The sequence below is a fragment of the Pantherophis guttatus genome, chromosome 3, assembly GCF_059756535.1.
Source record: "Pantherophis guttatus breed Tessera chromosome 3, ASM5975653v1, whole genome shotgun sequence".
Taxonomy (NCBI): domain Eukaryota; kingdom Metazoa; phylum Chordata; class Lepidosauria; order Squamata; family Colubridae; genus Pantherophis; species Pantherophis guttatus.
The window spans coordinates 48,923,600-48,948,807 of record NC_142065.1 but is presented as its reverse complement, the minus strand read 5'-3'; the positions used below and the strand labels follow the sequence as shown (position 1 = coordinate 48,948,807).

At 37.2% G+C, this 25,208-nt stretch overlaps 1 protein-coding gene across 2 annotated transcripts in view; it reads right to left on the bottom strand.

Moving 5' to 3' along the window:
- Positions 1–240: 240 nt before the first annotated feature.
- TFEB (transcription factor EB) overlaps positions 241–25,208 on the bottom strand; it is a 69,629-nt gene continuing 44,661 nt past the window's right edge. For both annotated transcript variants that reach the window (XM_087889531.1, XM_087889532.1), the window contains exons 2-10: positions 22,768–22,883; positions 9,882–10,126; positions 9,005–9,253; positions 8,407–8,487; positions 7,887–8,007; positions 7,641–7,697; positions 4,860–4,935; positions 2,647–2,794; positions 241–1,161 (exon numbers count right to left, since the gene is read on the bottom strand). In XM_087889531.1, the coding sequence (XP_087745657.1) occupies positions 709–1,161; positions 2,647–2,794; positions 4,860–4,935; positions 7,641–7,697; positions 7,887–8,007; positions 8,407–8,487; positions 9,005–9,253; positions 9,882–10,079 (1,383 nt within the window). In that variant the 5' untranslated portion in view covers positions 10,080–10,126; positions 22,768–22,883 and the 3' untranslated portion in view covers positions 241–708. The remainder of the gene's footprint in view (positions 1,162–2,646; positions 2,795–4,859; positions 4,936–7,640; positions 7,698–7,886; positions 8,008–8,406; positions 8,488–9,004; positions 9,254–9,881; positions 10,127–22,767; positions 22,884–25,208) is intronic.

Below are 25,208 nucleotides of genomic sequence, written 5' to 3'. Positions count from 1 at the left end.
TAATTGAAACTGAAAACATTAAAAATGTTCTGTGAATGTTATTACAGTCTTCCTTTCTCAAAGGATTAAAAATCACCATCCATCATTACTCAGAGTTAACTAGTGACATCCCCCATCCCATTAAAGAACATATTGAGTGTTCCTGTTCAATACAAAAAAGAACTCCAGTATGAAAGTACACCTGAAGAAGACATTCCCACTGGCCGGTTGATAATAGATCAAAAGGTGGGAACAGACGCAGTTGACCTTAAGTTATTTATTGGACATTCAAATACCAAATCTTGATTAAAGCTGCTTGTCAAAAAGGGCGCACAGCTACCTGGATGTCCAGAGTGGTTCATAATCATATTGTTGTGAAAATGTTCTAACTGGCTTTGTGGGGCTGGAGTATGAAGAGCACAGGGCACAGGAGAGGTCTGCAGGAATCAGACTGACCATATTCATCGTGCAGTTATGGAAGATGAGGACAGATTGTTCACTTTTGGCAAATCAAGCCAGAGGAGAAAGTGAGGGATTAACATTTCAAGAACTATGGACAAACCTTTGTGCTAAGGGTTCTCCCGTTCCCACCAAACCATTTCTGATTCAGGATCCATTTCTTATTAGCCTCATAAGTCTTTGAGGAATTCTAAACAGGTAAGTCAAATGAAGAATTGTCACTTCACAAATAAACAATTTTGAATTCCTAATATGCCTGGAGGGCTTCTGTCACAGCATATCAGTGTCTTCCATGCTGAAGCTGCTTCTCCGACTGCTAGCCTTTGAAGCCTCTGGGGACACAGTGGAAAACAGGGGGTCAGAAGCCACAGGAAGCATAGTATCCTCCATTAGCATCAAGTCTAACTCCTTCTTGGACAAGGAGGGGAAAGAGACATTTTGGCTAGGGTCCAGCGGGTCATGGAAACCTCTACAACTGTCGTCAAAGCTCAGGCTATGGGTAAAGTCCAGCTGATGATAAGGAGACTGAGGAGGAGGAGGAGCAAAGTGAGGCAGGTGCTGAGCTTCCTGTTCAGCTTGGAGTTGTGGTTGCTGTAAGAGCTCTGCTGTCCCCTCCTCTCCAGAAGTTTCTTGCTTCACAATATGCTGAGCTAGTTCAGCCATGTTTGTGCCAGAAGGTGAAGTGGTTGGTAACCCATGGACTCGAGCTTGCATCTCCAGTTCCTTGAGGACAAAGCACCAAAATAAATGAATGTTACAAAAGAAAAACATAGGATGTATAATCACAGCCACCATCACACCCCTGCTCTGTTCTACCGTGAATACACAACAGTGTGCAATAAATAATAATGCTATGATTGATGCTTGGGAACCTTCTACACTGGGTAAGTATAGTCTGATCAATAAACAACAGTCTTTACCACCATATGGCAAATGCAAATTTTACAGTACATACAGCTACATTAGTTTTTCCATTTTCCATTTTATTTTTCCAGTCTAACAAAAAATTGAAAAGAATTTATGTAAAGGGTCTAAGACTCAGTTTGTCAGCAGGATAATTCTCCAAAACCAGAATGGGACAAGATCAAATTCAGTAGACAGAGAGAAGCTGAAAGAAGAAAGACTAAATTCAAAACATCAAGATCTAGATTATAGTTGTAGAGGAGGGAAAATCCAAAGAAAACCCCCAGTGCTTCCTTATGGAAGAGACAGTTGGACAGTAATCAAGAATGTTGCCAACTTTTCCATTTTTAAGTCTCCCTCCCTTCTGATCACCTGAACTAGAGTGAAGGTTCTGGGAAGGAGCTGGGAAGAAAATTCAGAAGCCATGCTCTGTATCTCTTCCTTACTGGTTTCGTTTTGCATTTGGATTTATAAATGCTCTAAGTATTCATTTTAAGTGCTTTCCTGCACCAAGTGGAGTAAAACATGGATAGGCAACTTTCTAAATTCAGAAACCATAACTAATTTCTCAACAGGTGAAAGCACCAAAACTGGAATAGCTGATATACTTATCAACCATTTTTTGGTGTTTTCCTTAATTTTTAATATTAACCCTGAGTGGCGAATTGTCCCATTTCCAGTCTTCCATTCAGTTATGCAGTCTTCCACACAATCTCCACCCATTTGATGATCAAAGAGGCACAGTTTAACAGTGCAGTTTCAAACTATTTGGAGTGGGTATGCTGAAAGAAATTTGTCTTCCAGATCATCTCACTTTTATTTCCACTTTTATTTTTGAAAACAAAACAAAAACACTCATACTTTTTAGCAGCAAAATCAGATGCTAGGGAACTGAAAATAGGGCACTTGGAACCATGTATAGCCCAGAGTCTGCCCACCCCTGAAGTTCAGGATAGAAAAAGAAAATGAAGCATTTCCATAAACTATTTTTCAACAAAACTATCTTGGATGCCACATCGCCATGTGAGAGCAGTGTTGGATTGAAAAAGAACACATGGTATGACTTTCGCGCAATCACTGGATTCCATCAGTGAGCACACAGAAATGACTATTACTGTAAGAATGGGCTTTGTAGCCCATGTTTTGAATCTCTTCTATGTTTTTCCCTAGCATGACAACATGAAGCAAGACTTTCAAATAGTAGAATTAAGCTAATCTATTTTCAGTGAGATAATTAAAGAAAGCAGTTTCTACAAACACATAAAAATACTGCAGGTAGTAAAAAGTACAAGACATGGGATTTACCTGTATACGAAGCCAAAGCTGCTTGTTAGCCATTTCCAGACGTCGAGAATGATTCTCAAGATCTCGTGATCTCTGCAAATCTTTCTGCATCCTTCTGATGTAATCAACAGAGGCTTTCAGGATTGTCCCTTTGTTCCAGCGCACATCTCTGGAATAAAGCATATGAAAAAACTGTTGCCATGCCAAAAGATTACTTCCAGAGTTAGAAAAACTCTTGCTCATAATCTGTTTAATTTTTTGTTTGAGATTTTCAAACAAATGGACAAAGCAGCCAGTAGTTCAAGACACTATATAGAATTTATTACACTTTCTATGGCCAAATGATTTGACTTCTCTAGATCAGATATGCCACCTCCCCAATTGCTGGACTTTTAAGCTGCTTTATCAGCTTGGGTAGATGAAGCAATCTCTCAGAAAACAAAGCAAGATTGGTACCAAAAAATGTATCCAATTGTAATACAGTTTGGAGATGTCATATGGAACTCATAGGAACCAATAAACAATGTTCATAGCACTAACATTTCCAGAAGAAATTAAGCTGTGCCAATAACCAGCTATATTGCATGTTTATTTGAATCACAGAACAATTTTTTTCTCCATCAGAACACACTGAAGGGCTAAAGCATCTACGTCTCTCATGATATGCACAAAGCAACTAGACAGCACTCATGAAAGCTAAAATCAATATATATATATTTAAAATTGCCTGTTGTAGCTAGATATTTTGTAAAATATGGCAGTCTTGCAAGATTTTAGCATTTTTAAAATTCATTCATTCATTCACAATCAGTGGTGTGTACCACCTGCAAGTTTTGCCATAGCATTATTGACTACATTATTTTTCTATTTCAACATGGCTTTCTTTTTCTAGAGTGCCAGATAATTTTTAAATGTCTTTTCCAACATTATCAATTAGTACAGATTCAACTCTTCTCTGGCTATCAGGTCCTTGCTCAGAAACACTCTTTCCTCACCCAGCCTCTCCAGATGTTTTGGGATTACAACTCCAGGGTTCCCAACCAGTGTGCGTTTTGGCAATCACAGTTCCTCATTCTGGCTACAAACATTAGGGGTTGGCAAATGGCAGCCACAATCTATCCAGACTAAAGCAGGGTCATGTCACATAAATTGTGAAAAATTAGGTGGTTTACTTCACTGAAGCAATCAGTCCTTTGTTTTATACATATTTAAAAATCTAAACATAGCCATTGCAACTGCCTACTAAAGCTTGATGGTCTGTTTTCAAAAGTCAGTCCTGACAGATAAATAAATCCCATTCAGAGAAGCACATAAATTTCAAAGATTAAATTTTGAGTATAATATTACACTGAAGAAATTAAACAGAAGTTGTTTCATACAGATAATACATGATAGGACTTATGTATGTGGAGGAGGACTAATGTTCCTTTTATCTAAAATTCATATGAGGTGTCATCTTGATCACATGCTATTTTCAACCGAACCCTCTTGTTGAAATCTGAATGTAGCCTGTTGTGTTAGTTTGTTTATAAGCTTTCCATAGCAAAGAGCTCTGGTGTGTGAAGTATGAAGGAGCAGCTTTCACTCCTCACTCAGGCAATGGCTATTTAAGGGAGCACAACACTGGAGCTCCTTTCTGATGCTATTCTTATACACCCTTGCTCCCTTGGTGCTATTTTGGCATTTTACAGCATTGTTACTCAGAACTCATTCTATCTATGCTCAGTGCAAAGGCTTATACCTCACTACAAAATGGGGGGGGGATTCAAATCACAGGGTGTGCAGGCATGAGGGGAAAACAGATTAGCCATATCTGTGGTTTCCTTCAAAATGGCTTTTCTTTTGCATTTTGTTTCTCTCCAACTGCAGCTAATCGGTACAGAGCCTACTGGTGTAAAATAGCTTTAGAAACAGGGTGCTGCAGGGATTTTTTTTCCTGGAAGAAAGAGTAGATGCAGGGTAGAAGGTCAGCCTTCCCACTTATATTATCCCCCAGAGGTATTGACAGGGACAATAAAAAGGCAGGGATTTGATTTGGAGAATTTTTCATTTGAAATTTAAAGATGTTTTGTGTGGATTTTTTTAAAGGCAGAAATAAAATATAGTTTTCAACACAGCAGACATGAGAAATAATTTCTCATCCAACTTTTACTCTGGTTGCCTATTTCTCAATTTGGACTCTTGTCTGTCTTTAAGAGGCAACAGGAAAATACGAACCATTGACTAGAACTTACAGATCACTAGCTTTTGGAATCAGCATCCCTAATTCCTTAATACGATCGTTAATGTTGAATCTTCGTCTTCTTTCAACTTAGAACAGAAAGAGAGAAAAAAATCCTATATAAGATATTAAACATTATAAAAAATATCAACTTTGTTCATCAAAAACAAGTATAAAGAAGGTAAAATAAATAATGATTAATCAAATAACTTAGAAAAGTCTGTGCCTGTAGCAACCACTTTTTCATTTTCATTTTTATTTTTTGCACCAAAGACAAATTCTTTGTGTCCAGTCACACTTGGCCAATAAAGAATTCTATTCTATTCTATTCTATTCTATTCTATTCTATTCTATTCTATTCTATTCTATTCTATTCTATTCCATTCCATTCCATTCCATTCCATTCCATTCCATTCCATTTTTCACACACATATATCACTTTTTAAATCAGTTTTCTCCATAATTTCATTTTGAACCTCTTTGTTTTAAATTTCTCCCAAAATTCTCTGGCCTTTTGAGCAATATATAATCAAAAGTTGAAGATCCCTCTCCATTCCAACAGTCTGCTTCCTTTCTGCCTTGATTCAAGAAGTATTTAAAAATTAATATGCACACTACATTCTGTTGTCCATCTCTGTTTTCAGTCTTTTTCCTTAGTTTTATGATACCAACCATTGATACATTGAGTTTTTTGATAAACCATTGTGTTTAATGATTTCATGTATTTTCCTTTGTATTTCAGTTATCAGAGTTGATTGAACTTCTGAGTAGATACCGGAATACATACAATATATATATGATGTTTTATGATAGACATCATTCCAAATGACACATTTTCTGTATATTCTAATACAGGATTCTCTTTTTAAATGATTCATGTTGTGGTTTTAAAAACTTAGCATTAAGAATAATTTACACACTCAGATAAAAACATTAAGTATATCCTTCTAACAATATGCAGAAATAACTATATATTTTTATGATTAAATTGTCAAAGGTAAATGACCATTTACAAACAACTTAGATTATTGATACTATATTTAAATATAATGAAAGCTTCTGAGTGATGCCAGCATCGTGTTCTTCAAGACATGTTTAGCATTAAGGATCAACTCAAATCTATCTTTCAATAGTTTTCTAATAAAAGTCATGCTTAAGTGAGGTCATTTCCACCATGTTCCCGCAACATAGCATTAAACCTCAGGAATGTCAACCTCACACTACTTTGGGATAGTCAGGCTCTGCAATATGACTGCAAACATCTGTAAAAGAACTAAAGATGTATCAACACCTTGTGCTAACTGATTTCTAGCTATCCATCCTGAGTTCTCTGTTCAATTAGACTTTTAAAAATAAAATGTTAAACACAAAACACAAAACGTTAAAACACAAAAATGTTAAAAACAAATGTCTCTTTTAATCAAAATGTTAATCTAATTAAAGAGAAAACAAACAAAACCTTAAAAAGAAACAAGTAGCATACTGAATCATCTGAGTAACGGAACTGAAATACTCTTTGGTCAGGGGTGAAATCCAGCAGGTTCTAACACGTTCTGGAGAACTGGTAGCGGAAATTTTGAGTAGTTCAGAGAACCGGCAAATACCACCTCTGGCTGGCCCTGGAGTGAGGTGGGAATGGAGATTTTGCAATATCCTTCCCCCAGGAGGGAAGTGAATGGAGATTTTGCAGTATCCTTCCCCTGGAGTGGGGTGGGAATGGAGATTTTGCAGTATCCTTCCCCTGCCACGCCCACAGAACCGGTAGGGAAAAATTTTGGATTTCACCCGTCTTTGGTTCTAATACTCATTAGGGTGCACCCTATGTGCTCATTTGGGTGAGATCCGCACGTTTGTGTGTGTAAGTACAACAAGGATGTAGTACATGAACTCCAGTACAAAAAGAAAGGGTTTTGATATAATAGGGGAGCACAAGTGAATGGGGTAGGGGGAGGTCAAGTATTAGCAAAAAGAATGGAAGTACCTTGAGATATGTAATTTCTGGATATGTGCATAAAATAATTTATCTGAATTCTGACTAGAATGTCTATGCTAATTGTGCTCATTTTTGCTCTGCTGCTAATTTTGTAAATACCAAATATTACAAAAGCGTCGTAATAAACAGCAAGAGATTTTTCTTCTAAAGAAAAACAAAGTTGGATTTTTGCTGTAATCTTCTTATTACCAGCCAGTAATATAATAAGGAATCTCATCAGAGGTTAGGTCACTTCCCCACACATGCCCAGAAAAGAAAGGAAGGGTTCTTCATTTAATCCAAGGGCAGCAATATACTACAGTATTGTTTTATTTTTTACAATTTTCAACCATTTGTAATCATATTATCCTCCAACAAGAGGATGGTTTTTAAAATTAAATTTAATAAAACTATATGTGACTGCATTTTTCCTGACCAAGGCAGTACAATTACATGAATTGATATATTACATAAAAACCCCTCCCCTCCCTTGAAGGAAAACAAAACCAAAAAGGACATTTTAAGGGGGGGGGAGAAATTTATGAATCAATCAGATAGTGAAGCAAAACAAATGATAAAATCAGTTGTATGAAAACATGGTTTGCAGAGGGTAGTAAATCAGCTTCACAGGCATTTCAATGACCATTGACTGTAGCTGATCTCTTTACATTCTCTGCATCAGAATAATAAATGGAGCACACACATGCTTGTGCATAAAAATACTGTTTCTAAATCACTGACCACAAATTAGATCAACAAAAGGGCTAATGAGATATAGCAGAATGCATTTCAGCCACATGGTTTTAAGCAGCCTCTGCTTACTTAGATTATGATTGTCCTTCTTCTGGCGTTCCTTAGCCAAGGCACGGCTCTCGGCATCTAAAGATAACACAACAAGCTGTTATGAAAAGCAGTGGGCCAACCAGAACAAGTTTCATTTTATAAACACATACATGCATGTGTATAAATAGATTTGTTGCTGACCTACAGTCTGAGGCCAAGCAAGCACTAAAAATTGCCCTGACCATTTGGACATATGCACTCTGGGCACACAACCTGCCATATTACCTGTAAGCTCTCTCTTTTGAGTGAGATCAGCAGGGCAGGAGCTGCTGGTAATGCCCACCACAGAAGGAGTCATCTGGAGGTCACTGTTATAGACGTTCATATGGCTGCTGGACAGAGGCAACTGGAAAACAAAGGAAGGGAGACAAATGCACATTTATTTTAACACAGAAAATAGAGGATAAGAAAGTATCGGCCAATAGAGGACAGGAATATCCTGTGGCTTTTAGCACTTCACCGCTCTTCCCAGCCATGTATCTCCCATTCATTATATGCAGGTGGCTCAAATATTTACACCGTATGTGTGTCATCTAACAATGTTATGAAAATAGGTTTTACTATTTTAAAATGCTTGCATTCATAAATATTACTATTGGTCTCCTATAAAACAGTGTTTTATTTCCAAATTAATTATTTGGAAAGAAAGGAAGGATAGATGCAACCACTTTATGTCAGCTGTTTTATTCCTTCTCCCACGACCATTCTTTGCCTAAAAACACATTTTTTTTAAAGGCATACTCACAGTATTGGGCATATGAATTTCTGGATTAAGACACCCCACAGTAGTTGTCAGCTGCATGATATCTTCAATGACATCATCTATCTAAAATAGGGACAAAAAGGCTATTAGACATAGATTTTTTAATGCATTTTGAGGGGGGTTTCAAAAATGTATATAAATTTACAGTCAAGGAAATGTAAGATTGATTGATTGATTGATTGATTGATTTGAATAGATGACACTTGATTCCAACTGACTCAGGGCTGCTCACCCCTAAGAACCGACCCCAAGCGTCTCTGATGGACTTGCTAAGTCAGAGTCCAAATCAGAATGGATTTGTTGTTGCTTGAGCAACTTTATCTGACTAAGGCTTCAGCTGAATCACCCAAACTCCAAGTTCTCTCTGATAGTTTCCTGCAACAGAAGTGTGATGCAAAACACCACCTTTCATTGTGTAGCCCGCCCCCAAGTTACATAATCAAAGAATCATGAGGTTGAATTACAGCTGGACTTTTCCACTTCAGATTACAGGATGAGGGTAAAGAACTTGAGTGCTTCCTAACCACAGTTTTAACCCAGCCTCTTCAACAATTCCTGTGTCCCCAAAGAACTTACAAACCTCTCTCTCTGGATTGGAGCTGATATTAAGCATTGCCATTGGACTGTTTGGAGTGCTGTTGCCTGCAGAAGAGGGCATGGCATGGCATGGTCTCACCCCAGGGGAGGCTGAAGGAGGCGGCTTGGGAGAAGGAGCACCAAGTAGCGGTGCAAACTTGTTCCCGTAAGTTTCAGACAGATATTCTTGGACCTTCTTGTCTCGTGACCTTTGGATATGGTACGTGGTAGGATTCTCTAAGAAGGACTGAACCTAAAAAGTATTGGAGAAATAGAAGAGCTATCATATAAAGGTAAACATAATTTTCAAATATATACATCTTCAGAAAGAAATAGGCTGCGTTCATACTAAAAAAAATTCCATAAAATGAGTTATCCATAATATCATAGCCCCAGACCTGATGGCAATGCCAGATTTTCATTTCTTCAATCAAAGTTTGATTTCTGGAATGGAGTGGTTCCAGGGCAGGTGCTATGACACAAAAGGTCATTCTCAGGGACCCAGAAGATGCCTCTGCTGTTGGAGCTAATAGGCTGGCTAGGCACCATTAGGAAGAGATAGCCCCATAAATAGCCATGAAGAGCTTTTAAGGTAACTATCAGCACCTTGAATTGCACCTGGAAGCATTTAAACATACACAAATGCCTAATTCAAATGAAGGGACTTGCTGATTTTTCAATGTATTTTTCCAATTGATATATCAGATATATTGGTAAACTCACTCAATAGTGAGATGGGAGGCATATAAATGTAATAAATAAATAAAAAATAAACAGGCAAGCAAGCCAGCCATTCATTTCTTGCAACATAACAGTTTAAACAGATATCCTATTTGCCTCCCTCATTCTCCATTACCAAAGTTTTATTCACACGACTGTACCTTTAAGACTTCTCCTGGCACAGATGGTGGTGATTGGAAATGAACTGGTGTGTTGATGGCTGGGGTTGGAGCCATTGGCATTTGTTGCTGTTGCTGCATGTAATGCATCATTGTCTGCTGCTGTATGCGCTCCCGTTGTTCCTCCTGTTGTACTTGCTCTCGCATAAGCTGCATCCGCAAACCAATGCGAGATGCCATGGCTGATATTTGGGATGTGTCAAAGTTTGTTAGGGATACCTAAAGCCCTAAGAAGAAAACAAAGGGTTGAGGCTCATAGATTTAGCATTAAATGATAGCTTTTGATCACTTGTACAAGGGATTAAAACTTGTCTAATGGCAGCAAATCTCTCAACATTAAGAACCTTCTATAATCAGTCTAGTAGAATAAGTGACTTACAACCTGTTATTTTTGCATATCTTTTTTTTACATCTAGTTCAGACTTCCCAGCTCTTAGATCTCCAATTCCCAGAACTCTCAATTAGCAAGCTGAAGGACGCTTTTGCTTTTGAAATTGATATAAACTACCCACAACAAATTACAATTTGTTTCCACCAATATTTCCCAAATGTTAAAATACAAAAACACTTGTGTTCCTTTTCTCACTTTCCTGAGCTTTCATTCCATCAGTTTTCAAATTAAGGAGAAAAAGGCAAAACAGAAATATGTACAAAAATATGTACATATGCTTGATCATATGTTTTGTAATCTTTAAGCAAGTGATTATTCATTAATATTAATGGGAGGTTTTGTGCATAAACAGTATGCATTTCTGTGTGTACCTTTTGAGTTACAAGCAGGATCATAAAAATCTAAAAAGTGCAAATGCTGGTGCAAAAATGACTCCACAAACTGCTTTGAAAGGGCACATGTATATAAATAATGTATATAAATTTCTCTTCCAAAAATTGGTCCTATTATATGATAGCATAACTTTCTAAAAAAAAATTACTTTTTTAATTACATATACTTTTCATTTGTTATCTTTGTTCCTTGTGTAAGAAATTGTATTTATTTGTTAGATTTATATTTGCCTTGTGTCAAAGAGTTCAGGACAATATACATAGCACTTCCTCCTTCCATTTTTTCCCAACAATAATCTTGTGAGGTAGACTGGGCTTGAAGAGAGTGAGTGGCCCAGCCACTCAAGAAGTTTCTGTGACTGAGAGTGAATTTGAACCTTTGATTCTCTGGGGCTAATCCAAAATCCCAAAACTATAACCCTCCTTAATCACTTACTTTCATTTTAAAAGGACGGGGGAGAATTTCAGATCAAAGTCAAGTAACAATCTTACTTCCCTCTATAGTAATATCTGTCATGTAGGGAATATAAAAAAAATACCCTATTCATTCATTTCTTGTTTCTGTATCATCTCTCGGCAGGTGACCAAAAGCTCTGGCATGTGACATAAGTAGAATTCTAGAGGCCCATGATAAAAGAATAAGATATATATTTGGAAATTCTTTTTAAAAAGTCCAGAAAGAGAAATGACACAGAACAAGTTGCCGATTATCTCCTCCCTAATAATTTGCTTCATATTGCAGTCAGTGTTTCGCCTATCATTGGATACTTCAGAGTTAACTTTAACATTTAAAAAGTCTAGATTATTATGCTCATGTGATAAATGAGTGATAGAGGATGAGACTCAGTGGCTTAGCAAGTTCACAGGAGAAATGGTGTTTGAGATAGAAACCACTCTTTCTCATGCTTTTTCTACACATATGTCTATACATATAATTCAAACATTAATTTCTAACATTCTGGGTAAGCAGAATGGATTTCTTGCCATTCAGGGTATATCTCATGAGTTTTCTATTTATACTAAATCTTATATACCTTGCACCAAGCTTTCCTGCACCAACGCTCACTAATATAACAGTTTATAAATCCCCCCTTACTCTCAAACTCCACAGCCGTTCCTTGTACTGACCTGAGAAAGTGTTTGGAGAATGTCAGGTCAAGGAAGTCTGATTTAAGATTTAGGGGTGACAATCATAATTTGTAGTAAGAAAATTCCTACAATGAATAAGCTTCCTCGTGGATTTTTCAGACCTGTTCAACACTTCTAAGAATGAATGCAGCTGCTTATTTGGATTCCTAAATATGCATCCAAGAGTTTACACTCTGCTGGTGAAGCTGATGTCCTTAAAGTGCCTCAGCTCTTTCACAAGCTGCCTTCTTCAGTCATGGAGTGTGAAGAGTTTACAAACCCTATCAGGGCAGATTAAGCTGTCATAGTTCTTGCTGTCATAACACAGGCAATACATAGCAACTACCATGCAAAAAGGATAAAGGATATATTCACAGGCCGAAAACCCTTGTACAGAAATTGCGAGAAAAAGAAAATGTGCTTTACTGCATAATAAAACTCTAAAGAAAACTATCCCATATCACTTATATAATACCTTTTGATCTTTTCCACTAACTTCTTTCTACAACCCAGTGTCCCTCAAAATAATTAAGACATGTAAAAGACTGGAATAAAAACTACCTTAACCAGAGCATCTCAAGATTCTAAACCGGTGTCTAATCTTTTGTGTTGACAAATTTCAAGGGGTATAAAATGTCCAATGTTATAATCTCTTATAGTATAATCACTCTTTGAATTCTACACGGTATATAGTATTAATCATTGTCCTTTAAAATGGTGCTATATACATAATTGGAAAAGATGGAGAAAAAGGGCTACACAAATAATCAAAGCAAGAGTAGCAGCCCTTAAGAAAAGGCTTACGGAGAGATTTTTCAGCTTAAAAAACAATTAAAATGAGAGACGTGATAGATGTCTCATAACATTTTGTGCAGTATGGAAGAAAAAGCTTTTTTCTTCTCACCCATGATAACTTAATCCAGGAATGGCTCTAACTGGTAGGAGATTCAGAATACTTTATTATTATGTATTTATTTATTTTTTTTATTTCATTTGATTTGGAGTCCATCCAACACATTAACAACTCTGGGTAGCTTACAATTAAAAGAGGGGGGAAAAATAGAAGAAACCACAACCAACCAGGAAGTTAGCTCAATACCAAAAGAATCAAAACCATAGCAATTCCACAACCATCCTATCCCAAGGCTGGGAGAACAACCACATTTTTAATAGTTTCTTGATTGTCATTGCGGTGGGAATTATATGGCTCTCCTGGGACAATGTCATTCTAGAGGACACCACATCAAAAAAGGCATGCTTTCTGGGTTCTAGAAAATGTTGTTGTTTAATCAATGGGACCCAAAGCATGCCAACTCAACCTGACCTTACCTGACAAGTAGAAACATTCGGAAACAAGCTGTCCTCCAAGCAGCCACGCCCTATGCCATGAAGGCCTTAATAACCACCATCTTGAATTATACCCAGAAATCAACCACTTCGGCTAATGAAGCAGTAGCATAAAGCAGTGCACTTCATTGCACTGAAAGGAAAGAAAAATTCATTTGCCTTCATTTTTGATGCAACATAAACTTTCATGGATTACTGTAATGTTCATTAGATATATATTTACTTGGAGAAATACATGGACCTAAAGACATCCAAAAATTCCAAGGGAGTGAAAAAAGTAAACACAACAGCCAAAAGACCATGATATGTTAAAAAAAAAATCTGCCAGATTTCTATGCATACTTTATAGATATTTTAGTGGTATATAAAAAACTGTTTCCCTTTATTTTTATATAAAATAAAATCTCTGCAGGAGATATACAGACTGGAAATGTCATTCTTGTAAAAATTCTGCTTGTTTCTCACACATTCTCATAATTTGTCATTCGTTTTTGTTTCAGTTTATAAAATTATATTGTGAATCAAAATTAGCTATCAGCCATAAAAGAATAATGCTTCAATTGCTAACAGAATGAACAGTGCTTCATCCCTAAATCCAGAGTTTGGCTGAATCCCTACTAATACTGACAGATTATGTTATGTTTGTTATGTTATGTTTATTATATTTGTATACCGCCCTTCTCCTGAATGACTCGGGGCGGTGAACAGCCAGCAGATAAAATACAAAAAATACAAAATTTAAAACAATATTAAAATCCATCTTTAAATTATCTTTAAAACGATCAGAATTAACAATCCAGTAAATTTTCAGGAAAAATATTTTTTCCTTCCACTGCTACAACCACAATTGCTCTTTTATTGTCGCATGGTTTGTAGTAGAGAGGAGTATGCGGCAGCAGCCAAAAAAGCTAATAGAATCCTTGGTTGTATAAACAGAGGCAAAGAATTGATATCACATGAAGTATTACTACCACTTTATAAAGTCTTAGTATGACATTACAAAAAAGATGTTGAGACTTTGGAAAAAGTGCAGAGAAGAGCAACTAAGATGATTAAAGGCCTGGAGACTAAAAGATATGAAGAACTGGGTATGTCTAGTCAAGACAAAAGGACTAGGGGTGACATAATAGCAGTATTCCAGTATTTGAGGGGCTACCACAAAGAAGATGGGGTCAACTTATTTTCTAAAGCACCAGAAGGCAAGACAAGAAACAATGGATTGGAACTAATCAAGAAGAGAAGTAACCTGGAATTAAGGAGAAACCTCCTAACACTGAGAACAATTAGCAAGTGGAACAACTTGCCTTCAGAAGTTGTATGTGCTTCATCACTGGAGGTTTTTAAGAAGAGACTGAGCAGCCACCTGTCTCAAATTGTATAGGGTCTCCTGCTTGAGCAGGGGGTTGGACTAGAAGACCTCCAAGGTCCCTTCCAGCTCTATTCTTATTGAGTTAAATGACTCTTCCCATTATAAAAAGTACAATGACCAATATTACAGGTCAACAATTTATCAGGTTTTCCCCTTTAGGAAATTTATATCACAAGATCTTGATCAGAGCAAAGGGGGCTGCTTAAAAGACAAGGAGAACTTCAAAACCAAGATAAGTTTTAAATAGCTCTTCTGGCTCTGCTTGGCTTCACCCTATGTAATATTCACCAGCTTCTGCTTTCACTCTGACTCACAGGATGGGGGGGGAGAGAAGATAGGATAGGAGGTCTGAAAACCAGTGTGGTACAGTCATTAATGTATGACCCAAGTCTCCCCTTAACCAAGGAAGTTACAGGATGACTTTCGGTCAGTCATCCCAATCTACCACACAGGGCTGCTATTGTGTGGACAAAATGAAGAGTCTCGCATAAATGTTCTTGGATTTCTTTTGGAGGAAAGGCAAGAAATAAACATAATAAATGAATGAATAAACTAGTAGAAACACAGTAAACAGAAGACGTCTATGTATGATTACTCAGAAATGTTTTCAGTATTATCAAAACTATGGTACAGAAATAAACAAAAGAAGGAATTTTAAGACTCATACAAAATGTAGATGGATAGATTTAAAAAGTTAGAAATTGTCATTGAAATTGGCCTTTAAGAAGTTGTACTTTCTTTCATATAATGTTAACACTCTGAATAGGAATATTCTTGATTTTTCCTTGTTGCATTTTGAATTCCTGTGAGATTCGGACATTGGTGGAAAGATTACATTGGGAAATTTTGGCTGCTTTTTACAAGTATTTTCTTGACTCTTACAATAAAAAACATGGATTTTAAAACAAAAATGGAGTAAACTAAAGGAAGTAAATAAAATATGCTTTCAGGCACTGCAATATTTTGGATTCTAAGCACTGGGATGCTTATGTACCATCTATAAACAATTCCTCAAAACAATTACAGGCAATCCTTGTTTAGCAACTGCCTCGTTTAGTAATTGTTACCAGATATAACAGTAATGAAAAAGTAACTTTGCAATCAATTCTCAGATTTACAACCTTCACAATTCTGTAAAGCTAAAGAAAGCTGAAGTAAAATCATAAACACAGTTGCAATTTTACTTAGTGACCATTTTGCTTAACAACCAAGTTGCCAGTCCCAATAGTGGTTGCTAAATGAGGACAACCCTCCTCAGATGTAGCATAATCCCAGGAAAGGATGTGTTGTTGACACAAGCTGCATGCACACAGCCTCTCTCTCCAGAGTATATTTTTCCTTTGGAATCCAAAGTGTTGCATATCCCTATTATGCCTCTCTATTAATCACTACTCCAGCCCCTCAAGCAATTCTTATCCAAATACATAAATCAAGAGGAATCTCCATATAAGAATTTTTGCTAAGTTTAAGAATAGAATTCCTATAACCTCAGTGTTGGAGAACTAAGCTGACCTATTGCCAGCTCAGCTTCAGAATATTTGAAACTACTACAAAATTAGCTTTCATTTTTGAGACATGATGCTCTTTCTCCATTGGAGGAAACTATTTCCCCTACTCTTTGTACTGGCTCCTAAACTTCAGGTCCTATAAAGCATTCCTATAAAATGCTGCTTGACAACTTTGCAGCTCCACCTCAGTAGCACAAATTTTATCAGGAGGGATGACACTGACAAGACTTTTATCAGTTCCCCTTTCTCTTCTGCACAGGATGCAGGCTACTGGTTCTTTCTTTCATTCTGTCCTTCCTTTTGTTTAGAGTATGACCGTGGGGATTTTTGTTGATGCCAGACAAAAAAATTGTTCCTTGTTTTTAGCATTTCAAGCCAACAGATGTGATAATAATCACAATTACTTTCAAACTGCTTCTGACAGTTTGGGGAGGGAAAATGGTGGTGGTGTAAAAATCTCAAAACTGCTGTTTTTGGTCTTAATCTATTACTTCCTGATTTTTTAAAAAATCTATTAAAAATAGCCTCGTTTTTGATGTGGACCTTGAAAAATTAAACTGAACTATCAGAGAGGGAGGGAGGGAACACAAAATAAAGGGTAACCCAAAATATATCAATGCAGTGGAGAAAAGGGAAAAGATTGTCAGAAGAATGTACTGGTAAAACTTCACATTCTTTGAAGCAGGAATATTTGCAAGGAGAGGTTTAAAATAAAGCATGACGGCCACCATCATGTACCTTGTCCCCGCCATCATGGACACTCTCATTTTTACATACAAATTAATGAAATGCATCTGGGAGCTAAACTTTCTAACTTCTAACATGCATTTCAGAATGTACTAAGAACACTAAAATGGAGATTACTATTCGAAATTCATCAAATAGTCCTATAGCATTATTGCAGAGCAGAACAAACTGTTAAAAGAGGTTGAAAATATATTATTCAAGAAATAGAACATGAAATTTATTGGCAAAATTCAAGATTCTCCAACATCATCAACAATTACTGTCCCTTTCCCACTAGAATTGTAAATATGATAAATAGTGTATCTTTCATGGTGTAAGATGGATCATGAGGCTCAGGACAAGCAAGGCCTGTTTCTCTAACTTCAGGTTCTTGCAGGCAAATTCTTCTCATTTTTTTGCCTCGTGCTCCAGCTATTAGTTGGTGTTTTTTACCTTTTACTTAGCTCTAACAGGTGGCCTATTTATTGATTTACTGATCAGAAGAGCACCCGGAGGCTCCAACTGGTCCAGAACGCAGCAGCGCGGGTAGTGACGGGAGCAGCATGGCGCTCCCATGTAACACCGCTCCTGCGTGAGCTGCACTGGCTCCTGGTGGTCTTCCAGGTGCGCTTCAAGGTGTTGGTTATCACCTTTAAAGCGCTCCATGGCATAGGGCCTAGCTATCTTCGAGACCGCCTGCTGCCATCGACGACCTCCCATCGACCCGTGCGCTCCCACAGAGAGGGCCTCCTCGGGGTGCCATCAGCCAAACAGTGCAGGCTGGTGACCCCCAGGGGGAGGGCCTTCTCTGTGGGGGCACCTACCCTTTGGAATCAGCTGCCCCCGGAGATAAGGAGAATCCAAGACCTCAGTGCCTTCCGCCGTGCCCTTAAAACCTTCCTTTTCCAGCAAGCCGGGCTGGCCTAATTTTTTAAGTGTTTTTAATTGTTTTGTTTATCATTTTTAATTAATGGGGCCAAATTTATATATATATATATATATTTAATTGTATTTTAATATTTGTACTTGATGTTTTTACTTGGCTGTTCACCGCCCTGAATCCTCAGGGAGAAGGGCGGTATATAAATTCAAAATAAAATAAAAATAAAAAAATAAAAAAAAAGAAAGCCCTGCTTGTACCAGGGTGATAGCATTCGGGGGAAAAAACTGTTCTTGTGGGTAGTTGTTCTGGTGTGCAGTGCTCTATAGCGTTGTTTTGAGGGTAGGAGTTGAAACAATTTATGTCCAGGATGCGAGGGGTCTGTAGATATTTTCACAGCCCTCTTTTTGACTCCTGTAGTATACAGGTCCTCAATGGAAAGATTGGTAGTAATTCAACATTTCATTACATGTGAATTCAGGCAAAATGGTCAGTACACAGCCCCGTCCCTACTTGGGTACCCTCCGGATAAGTTGGGACTGCAACTGTCATAATTTCCAAACATTACAGTATGGGTGAAAACTGTCACAACTACCAGAGTTTTTGGGATGACTTTGATTATCTCCTTCCCCCCCACAAACAAATAAACAAAGCAGAGTTGAACCTGAATAGCACTTGATGGGAAATTACCCAGGAAATTCCAGGGTTATAGACCAGCCTGGGAAGCAAAAAAAAAAAAATCCCAGAAGTGGGCAATGGCGTGTGATCCCCAGAATTGGACTCAACTACATTTTTATTTTTATGAGCGAAGACAGGTGGCTAGAAATTCTAAGAGACACTTTCCCTACTTTTTTGCAGGTTGGAGAAGGATAATATAGAACTGTTTATATTTTTACTGCTTTTCCAGATTTCCTGATTTACAGTAAAATATCTACACCAAAACTGATGGCAAATGCTAGAAATGACTGATTTCCTACAATTTTAAACAAAACTTCCTTTTCATACTGATTGCAAAGTTATCACTTGATCTAACATTCATCATGTATGTATTAACTGTTATTATTAGCCAGTGATGTAGACTATTGTTTCCCTCTCCCTCCCCCCCCCTTACTCCATGTAAACTGAGATTGGAATTGGGGGATTTATTCTAAATATTGAGCTGTCTTAGCCTTTTATATGTAAGAAGAAATGAGTTAACTTGAGTCCTTATGTTGAGTTCCAAATACAAGGAAAGCCATCTGCTCTTATTCTATAGTAAATTCCATTGGATTCAGAGGATCTTATTCCTAAAGAGCATTGGTGGTGCAGTGGATGGAATGCAATTTTTTAGGTTAGCAGTTCACTGTCAGCAGTTCGATCCTGACCAGCTCAAGGCTGACTCAGCCTTCTATCCTTCCAAGGTTGATAAAATGAGGAACCAGACTGTTGGGGGCAATATGCTGACCCTGTAAACCACCTAGAGAGGGCTGTAAAGCACTGTGAAGCAATATATAAATCTAACTGCTATTGCTATTACTAAATAAGTATGCTTAGGATCTCTAGTCCTTTTGTCTCCTTTCTTGATACCATTCATGCACGGAAGTGAAGTGTCTCTGATGGAAGCTCTCTTTAACCAAGGACCTTCCCTGCCCAGAATTTCAAAGTCCACTTAAATGAATATGTGCACTACAGAGGTATGAAGGACAATCAAAGGAGAGCATCTCTGAGTTGCTTGCTTGCATTAATTTTACCTTCTACTGATTTATTCACTTCTAGCAACATGTACTTTTGTCTATACTTTGTAAAAGTAAAGACAATTTCAATGCTTCCATGCAACATTTCTTTAGCAACATTACAGACATGATTCTTCTGGGTTTTTTCAACTTGCCACTGTAACCCATAGCCCTGGAACCCTCAAGTAGTACACATCAAAGTGCTAAACAGATCCCACTTGAGTTCTTAGATCAGTGTTGGTGAATCTATGGAACGCGTGCCGGAAGCGGCTCCTCTTTTGCGTTCCTGTGCACACACATGCGCCGATCAGCTGGCCATCGCACGTGCGGGATCACCGAAACCCAAAGAGCAGTGTTCCATCATGCATGCATGAGCCGGCACCTGAACTTCCGGGTTTACATCACGTGCATGTGCGATGGCTAGCTGTTCGTTGGGCACGTGTCCGTGCCGGAAACTGGAAGTTCGGGTGCCGGCTCGCACATGTGTGACAGAACGTGCTTTTCCGGGTTTCGGCTATCCCGCATGCCCGACAGCCAATGAGGCTGCGTGGTCCAGATGGGATGGTTTCGCGTGACATTTCCGGCACATAGGCCGGCACACGGTGATGTAAAAGGTTAGCCATCACTGTCCTAGATCATACAGGTTTGTCTAAATGTTTTACCTGATGAGCCCACCATTATTTATATCAAGTTTACTCACTTGCTTTCAAAAGCCTCTTGTTCTGTTCTTTAGTGAATGAGAAACAATCCCTTCCATTCACAAATAATTATTGTGGAAGGATTCATCCCTTTCCTTTAAACTTTAAATGTAAATTTTATTTTAGGTGAACCAAGAAAAGAACTCATTAAGAAAAGTTATGTTCACAAGGCCAGTGTGTGCTCCCATGGGCTGTACAGAAAAGATAGCTACACATAACTAGCTAATCATGGGTTCAGGCCAGGAATCTTAATAGTACTGCTCTTCCTCAGACCATAGCTATGCCAATATAGAGATGAGATTGCATTGTCCTGTTTTTTGTCATCCAGAATTCTAAACAGCTAACAGAGTAGCTGCTATAAATAGCTACATAAAGATTACATCAACCAACGTGCAAAAATATTGCTATGCCTATGTAGCACAGTTATCTACAAAGTCTTTGCTTTGGACTTTCCCTTCACTAGCTGGGAAGGAAAAATGAGCCATTTCTGTTCCATATGCTTCATTGAATGGACTCCACAATATTACCAGCTGCGAAGTGCCTGTTGTCACCTTTTCAAATGAAAGCTGGAAATTAGATTTAAAGTGATCTTGTAGAGTCATCTTGACCGAACTGAAAACCATACAAATATAATAATGATGTATCTGGTAATAGAATGATTATTTCCTCAATTTATCTTTAAAGAACCAAGAGACTTAGTGACATTGCAGAGTGTTCACATCATGTTGAAAAAATCCTGGCTTTTGGCTCTCCACATGTTCTTCACGTAGTTGGGATTCCAAACCAGAATCTCATGTTGAACACAGTGTGCAAGATAGCGGTAAGAGAGGAAATAGTAGTTTATAAAGTGTCCATAGTCACCATTTAGAGCAATGTTTTTCAAACTTACAACATTTCAACTCCCAGAATTCCCCAGCCAGCATGCCCTGATCTTAAAGTTGCCAAGTTTGAAAAACTTTGATTTATACCGTTCAAGGTAGCAATAAATGTCAAGCAAATGATGATCAGTGTAATCTATGAACTCTATATACCTTATATCTCAAAGCAGCTAACAAAGTAAAGATTTTTTAAAACCTTATAAATAAAAACTATACGTTAACATATCATTTATAAAGGGGAGCAGACTCATAGTCATAATATAGACTATTTATGAAATAGTACAGGTAGTTCTCCACTTATGACCACAATGGAGCCCAAAATTTATGTTGCTAAGTGAGAAATTTGTTGAGTTTTGCCTTGTTTTACGACTTTTTTTGTCACATTTATTAACTGAATCATTGCAGCTGTTAAGTGAGTAACACGGTTATTAAGTGAATCTGGCTTCCCCATTAATTTTGCTTGTCAGAAGGTTGCAAAAGGGGATTAAGTGACTCTGGGACACTGCAACTGTCATAAATGTGAACCAGTTTTCAAGCATCCGAATGCAAATCACATGATCATGGGAATGCTGCAACAGTCATAAGTGTGAACCAGTTTTCAAGCATCCAAATGCAAATCACATGACCATGGGAATGCTGCAATGGTCATAAGTGTGAAAAATGGTCATGTCACTTTTTTCAGTGTCGTTGTCAGTTCGAACGGTCACTAAATGAATGTAAGTAGTGGATTATCTGTAACTGAATTTATTGTTCCTCCTTTCCTTCTGATTTTTTTTCTCCCATTCCTTTTTCTTTTTTTATTATGTTCTATTTCACCAGGTACATATAACTCACTCTGAAAGTCTTTCTGGATGAAAAAGATAAACTGCTTTTGATAAATGAATAAATATGCGTTTAAAAGCAATTAAATATTATTGAGAACTAGATAACCTTCTCCAAGGGCTATAAACACACTAACCTAGATACCAGTGAAGAAGGAAATTCCACAATTTGGTGCCATACTACAAATATCTTCTCCATTTACCTGCCTAAAGCTAGGAATGGAACAGATATCTGATTAAGATATAATTTAATAAGCAGGTTTGTCTGAAAAATGTCCAGATCTGTCTACCTGTCCATAGCCTTAAAAGGCAAACCTCGTGTTTTTAAATTAACCACAGAAATGAATCAATAACCAGTGTGACTCTTTTATAACAAGCATGCTCACAACAGTCATTTACAGATTACTAACTTTTATAGCAGTTGTGGTTTCTGAAAATTTTTCAGGAGACCATATCTCTTACAGTACATTACAATTTATCAATGTTCCACAGCTGTGAAATTTATCTTTTATGTTCTTTCAAAGTAAATCACAACAGAACCAGAAATTTATAAAGAAAAAAAAATGGCCCTGGAAAAGTTTTACTTAAGAGACTACATTAACGTGTGTGTGTGTGTATGTGTGTTGTGATATTAAATTTCACAAAATTTTGATGTTTTTGCCTGACATCTGAGGTCAGATTATTAAATAATGCCAGAGTTTGGCAATCCGTTTGCAATTTTTGCTATTTTTATGCTTGGATACAAATGGAACCAAGTGAATTATGTTAAGAATCTGTCAATACATGACAACTTAGCAATTCTTGCCATAAAGTAACATATAACAATAACATAGAAATTATAGTAACACATAAATAGTAATAGCAAGAAAAGTTTTATCATTCTTTATCAAATCCTTGAAAATGATTATCCTCTCTGGTAGGGCTATCATGTTTGGGCTCCCCAAATCTGTACAACCACTAGTTCCAACAATCAATGGTTTCACTGCAGAGAAAGATGCTAGAACTTGTAGTTACTCACCAATTTCAGTTGGAAGGGGCACCTGTAACAGGGCCTCTTCTGATGTTCTCAAGGATTGGGGAGGTACATATGGGATGATGTTATCTTTCCTTCAAATCTCTCTTCAATATGGCTTCCTACATTCATATAGGGAGAAAATCAAAGTCACTCATCTGACCATACTGAAGCATGTTTTTAAAGACAGAAGTTTTGTATAAAAACCTACACATTTTATTGTTATGTATTAATATATTATAGGGAAATTATAGCATGAAATCCTTATACTGGAAGGTTTAATCTTCCTATTACAAAAGCATGATAATCATGGAAGGTCAGCAGCATTTGACCCAAGCATTTTTTTAAAAGTTAAAATCAATGAATACTACAATATAGCATTGAATATTAAGAAGCAATAAAGTTTGGAACAGGATAATGAGAATGAATTTATGGGATAGATAGGACATGTAAGAAGAGATGTAGTGGATTTTTGTGGTTAGGAAAATCCACTGAGAAAATTCTAGCTATGTCACATATTAAAAGCCTATGTCAGAATAACAGTGGTAATTCCAGGATGAATGAATCTGTAATATCTGACCTGCAAATTTATTTCTACCAACATAATCAAAGCTAATCAAACAAGAGAGATAAGTTTTTCAGAGCCATCAGATGTTTGTTCATCTGTATTTATTTGCTGGTAGGATTTATTTACATAAATGCATTTCAAATTTCAAAACTTTAGCTCCTGAGTTTAACAAAACAAAAAGTAAGATTCCTTCAAGTTGAGCTTAATTCCTACTGACAGCATAGAAACATCAATGCAATATATCACATTTGTTTTTGTTTTTGTTTCTATTTCTTATCTAAATACAAATAGCTCAAATGTATTGATTTGTTTTATACACCATTTCAAAACAATCCAGTTCAAACAAACAGAAACAGAACTTTGAAATAATATTGAAGAAAACAAACAAGCTTTAGGAACTTACTGGTATATAGAATATTTATGTCTGAAAAGGAAAGGATGTACTACTAACTTATTTTCATAACTGACTGGATGTGATCTTAAGACAAAGAACAATTTCATTTAAGCAGTCTTTCAATTAGCCACTATTTTAAATTGGACTTGAAACCATATTGGTAATTATCTATTCAGTAGGGGTGTGTCATGAACCACCAATGTGGCTTCAACAAGGAGTTGAGTAGTTTCCTTCTCAAACATATAAAATTCCAGGGCCATTTTAAAATAAACTCTCTCGCCACACACACACACACACACACACACACACAGAGTACAATATTGACCTTGGTCCCTAAATTCAACCCACAGAGGCCTCTACAAAATGTCATAGCAAATGATATCAGAAGTCAATATAAGAAAGTTGAATATGCCAATGTCAGTCATCCCCAAGGTGGCCTATGCAATTTGCAGCCACAAACCAGGTCTAAAATAGAATAGAACAGAGTAAAATAATCAAAATCCAACAAGAATGCCAGAATTGAAGATATTGGTACTGCCTCAAGCATCTTACTTTCATTTGGCATTCGATCATATCTTGAGCAGTCTAAATTTTTAAAGACAGGCTTAACTCTTGCATTTTTAATTCCCTTTTCTATTAGCATCACAAAAAAAGCCCTTTTTATTTCTTCCAACTTTGAGCAACATTTCCTTTTTGTGCTTTAGCATTTATAACCTAACAAGGACGTGAATTACTTGAAAATTATAGCCACTGTCCGTATCCTATAAATGTCTCTTAAAACTTTTGTCTCAGTTGAAAGTTCCTGTTGCATTCACAAAGGTTCCCGAAGTTTATTTGTGTGTTTGTTCATTAAATTTGTATGCTGCCAAATTGAGAAGTATAAATAACATCCTGCACAAATTGAATGGCACTAGTTGGAGTTCGGCACTGGACGTGTTACAGGTATCTGCATTCAGCTTGATTTGTTCAGCAGCAAAGTATTGGGCCCCAGTATGGTTTAATAGCCTGTACACGAACAGGATTGATACACACTTGCATGAGTCAATGAGGATTGCTAGTGGGACGATCCGAATTACTCCCACATACTGGCTGCCTATTCTAAACCATATACCACCCCCAGAAGTAATTCAAAAAAATGGCCTCTTCCAAGAATACCTGAAGATTATTGACAACTCCCAGCTGCTAATACTGAGCGACGTAGCCAGCCTGGAGTGAAACAGGTTGAGATTCAAATATCCTGCTAATTCTATTGCTAAAGTACTTGTAGAAGATGATTTGACATACACAATATGTGGAAACAGCATTGAATAGAAAATTGCCCCCACACAATGTCAAAGTTCGGCTTGCATCTTGAAAAAAACAGCTGGATTTGACCAGCCTCATGCAAGATGGACATCACTGAACCGAATTCACATTGGCCATGGAAGATGTGCTGACTATCTTCTATAAGTGGAGCAAAATAGCATCACTGAATTGTGACTGTGG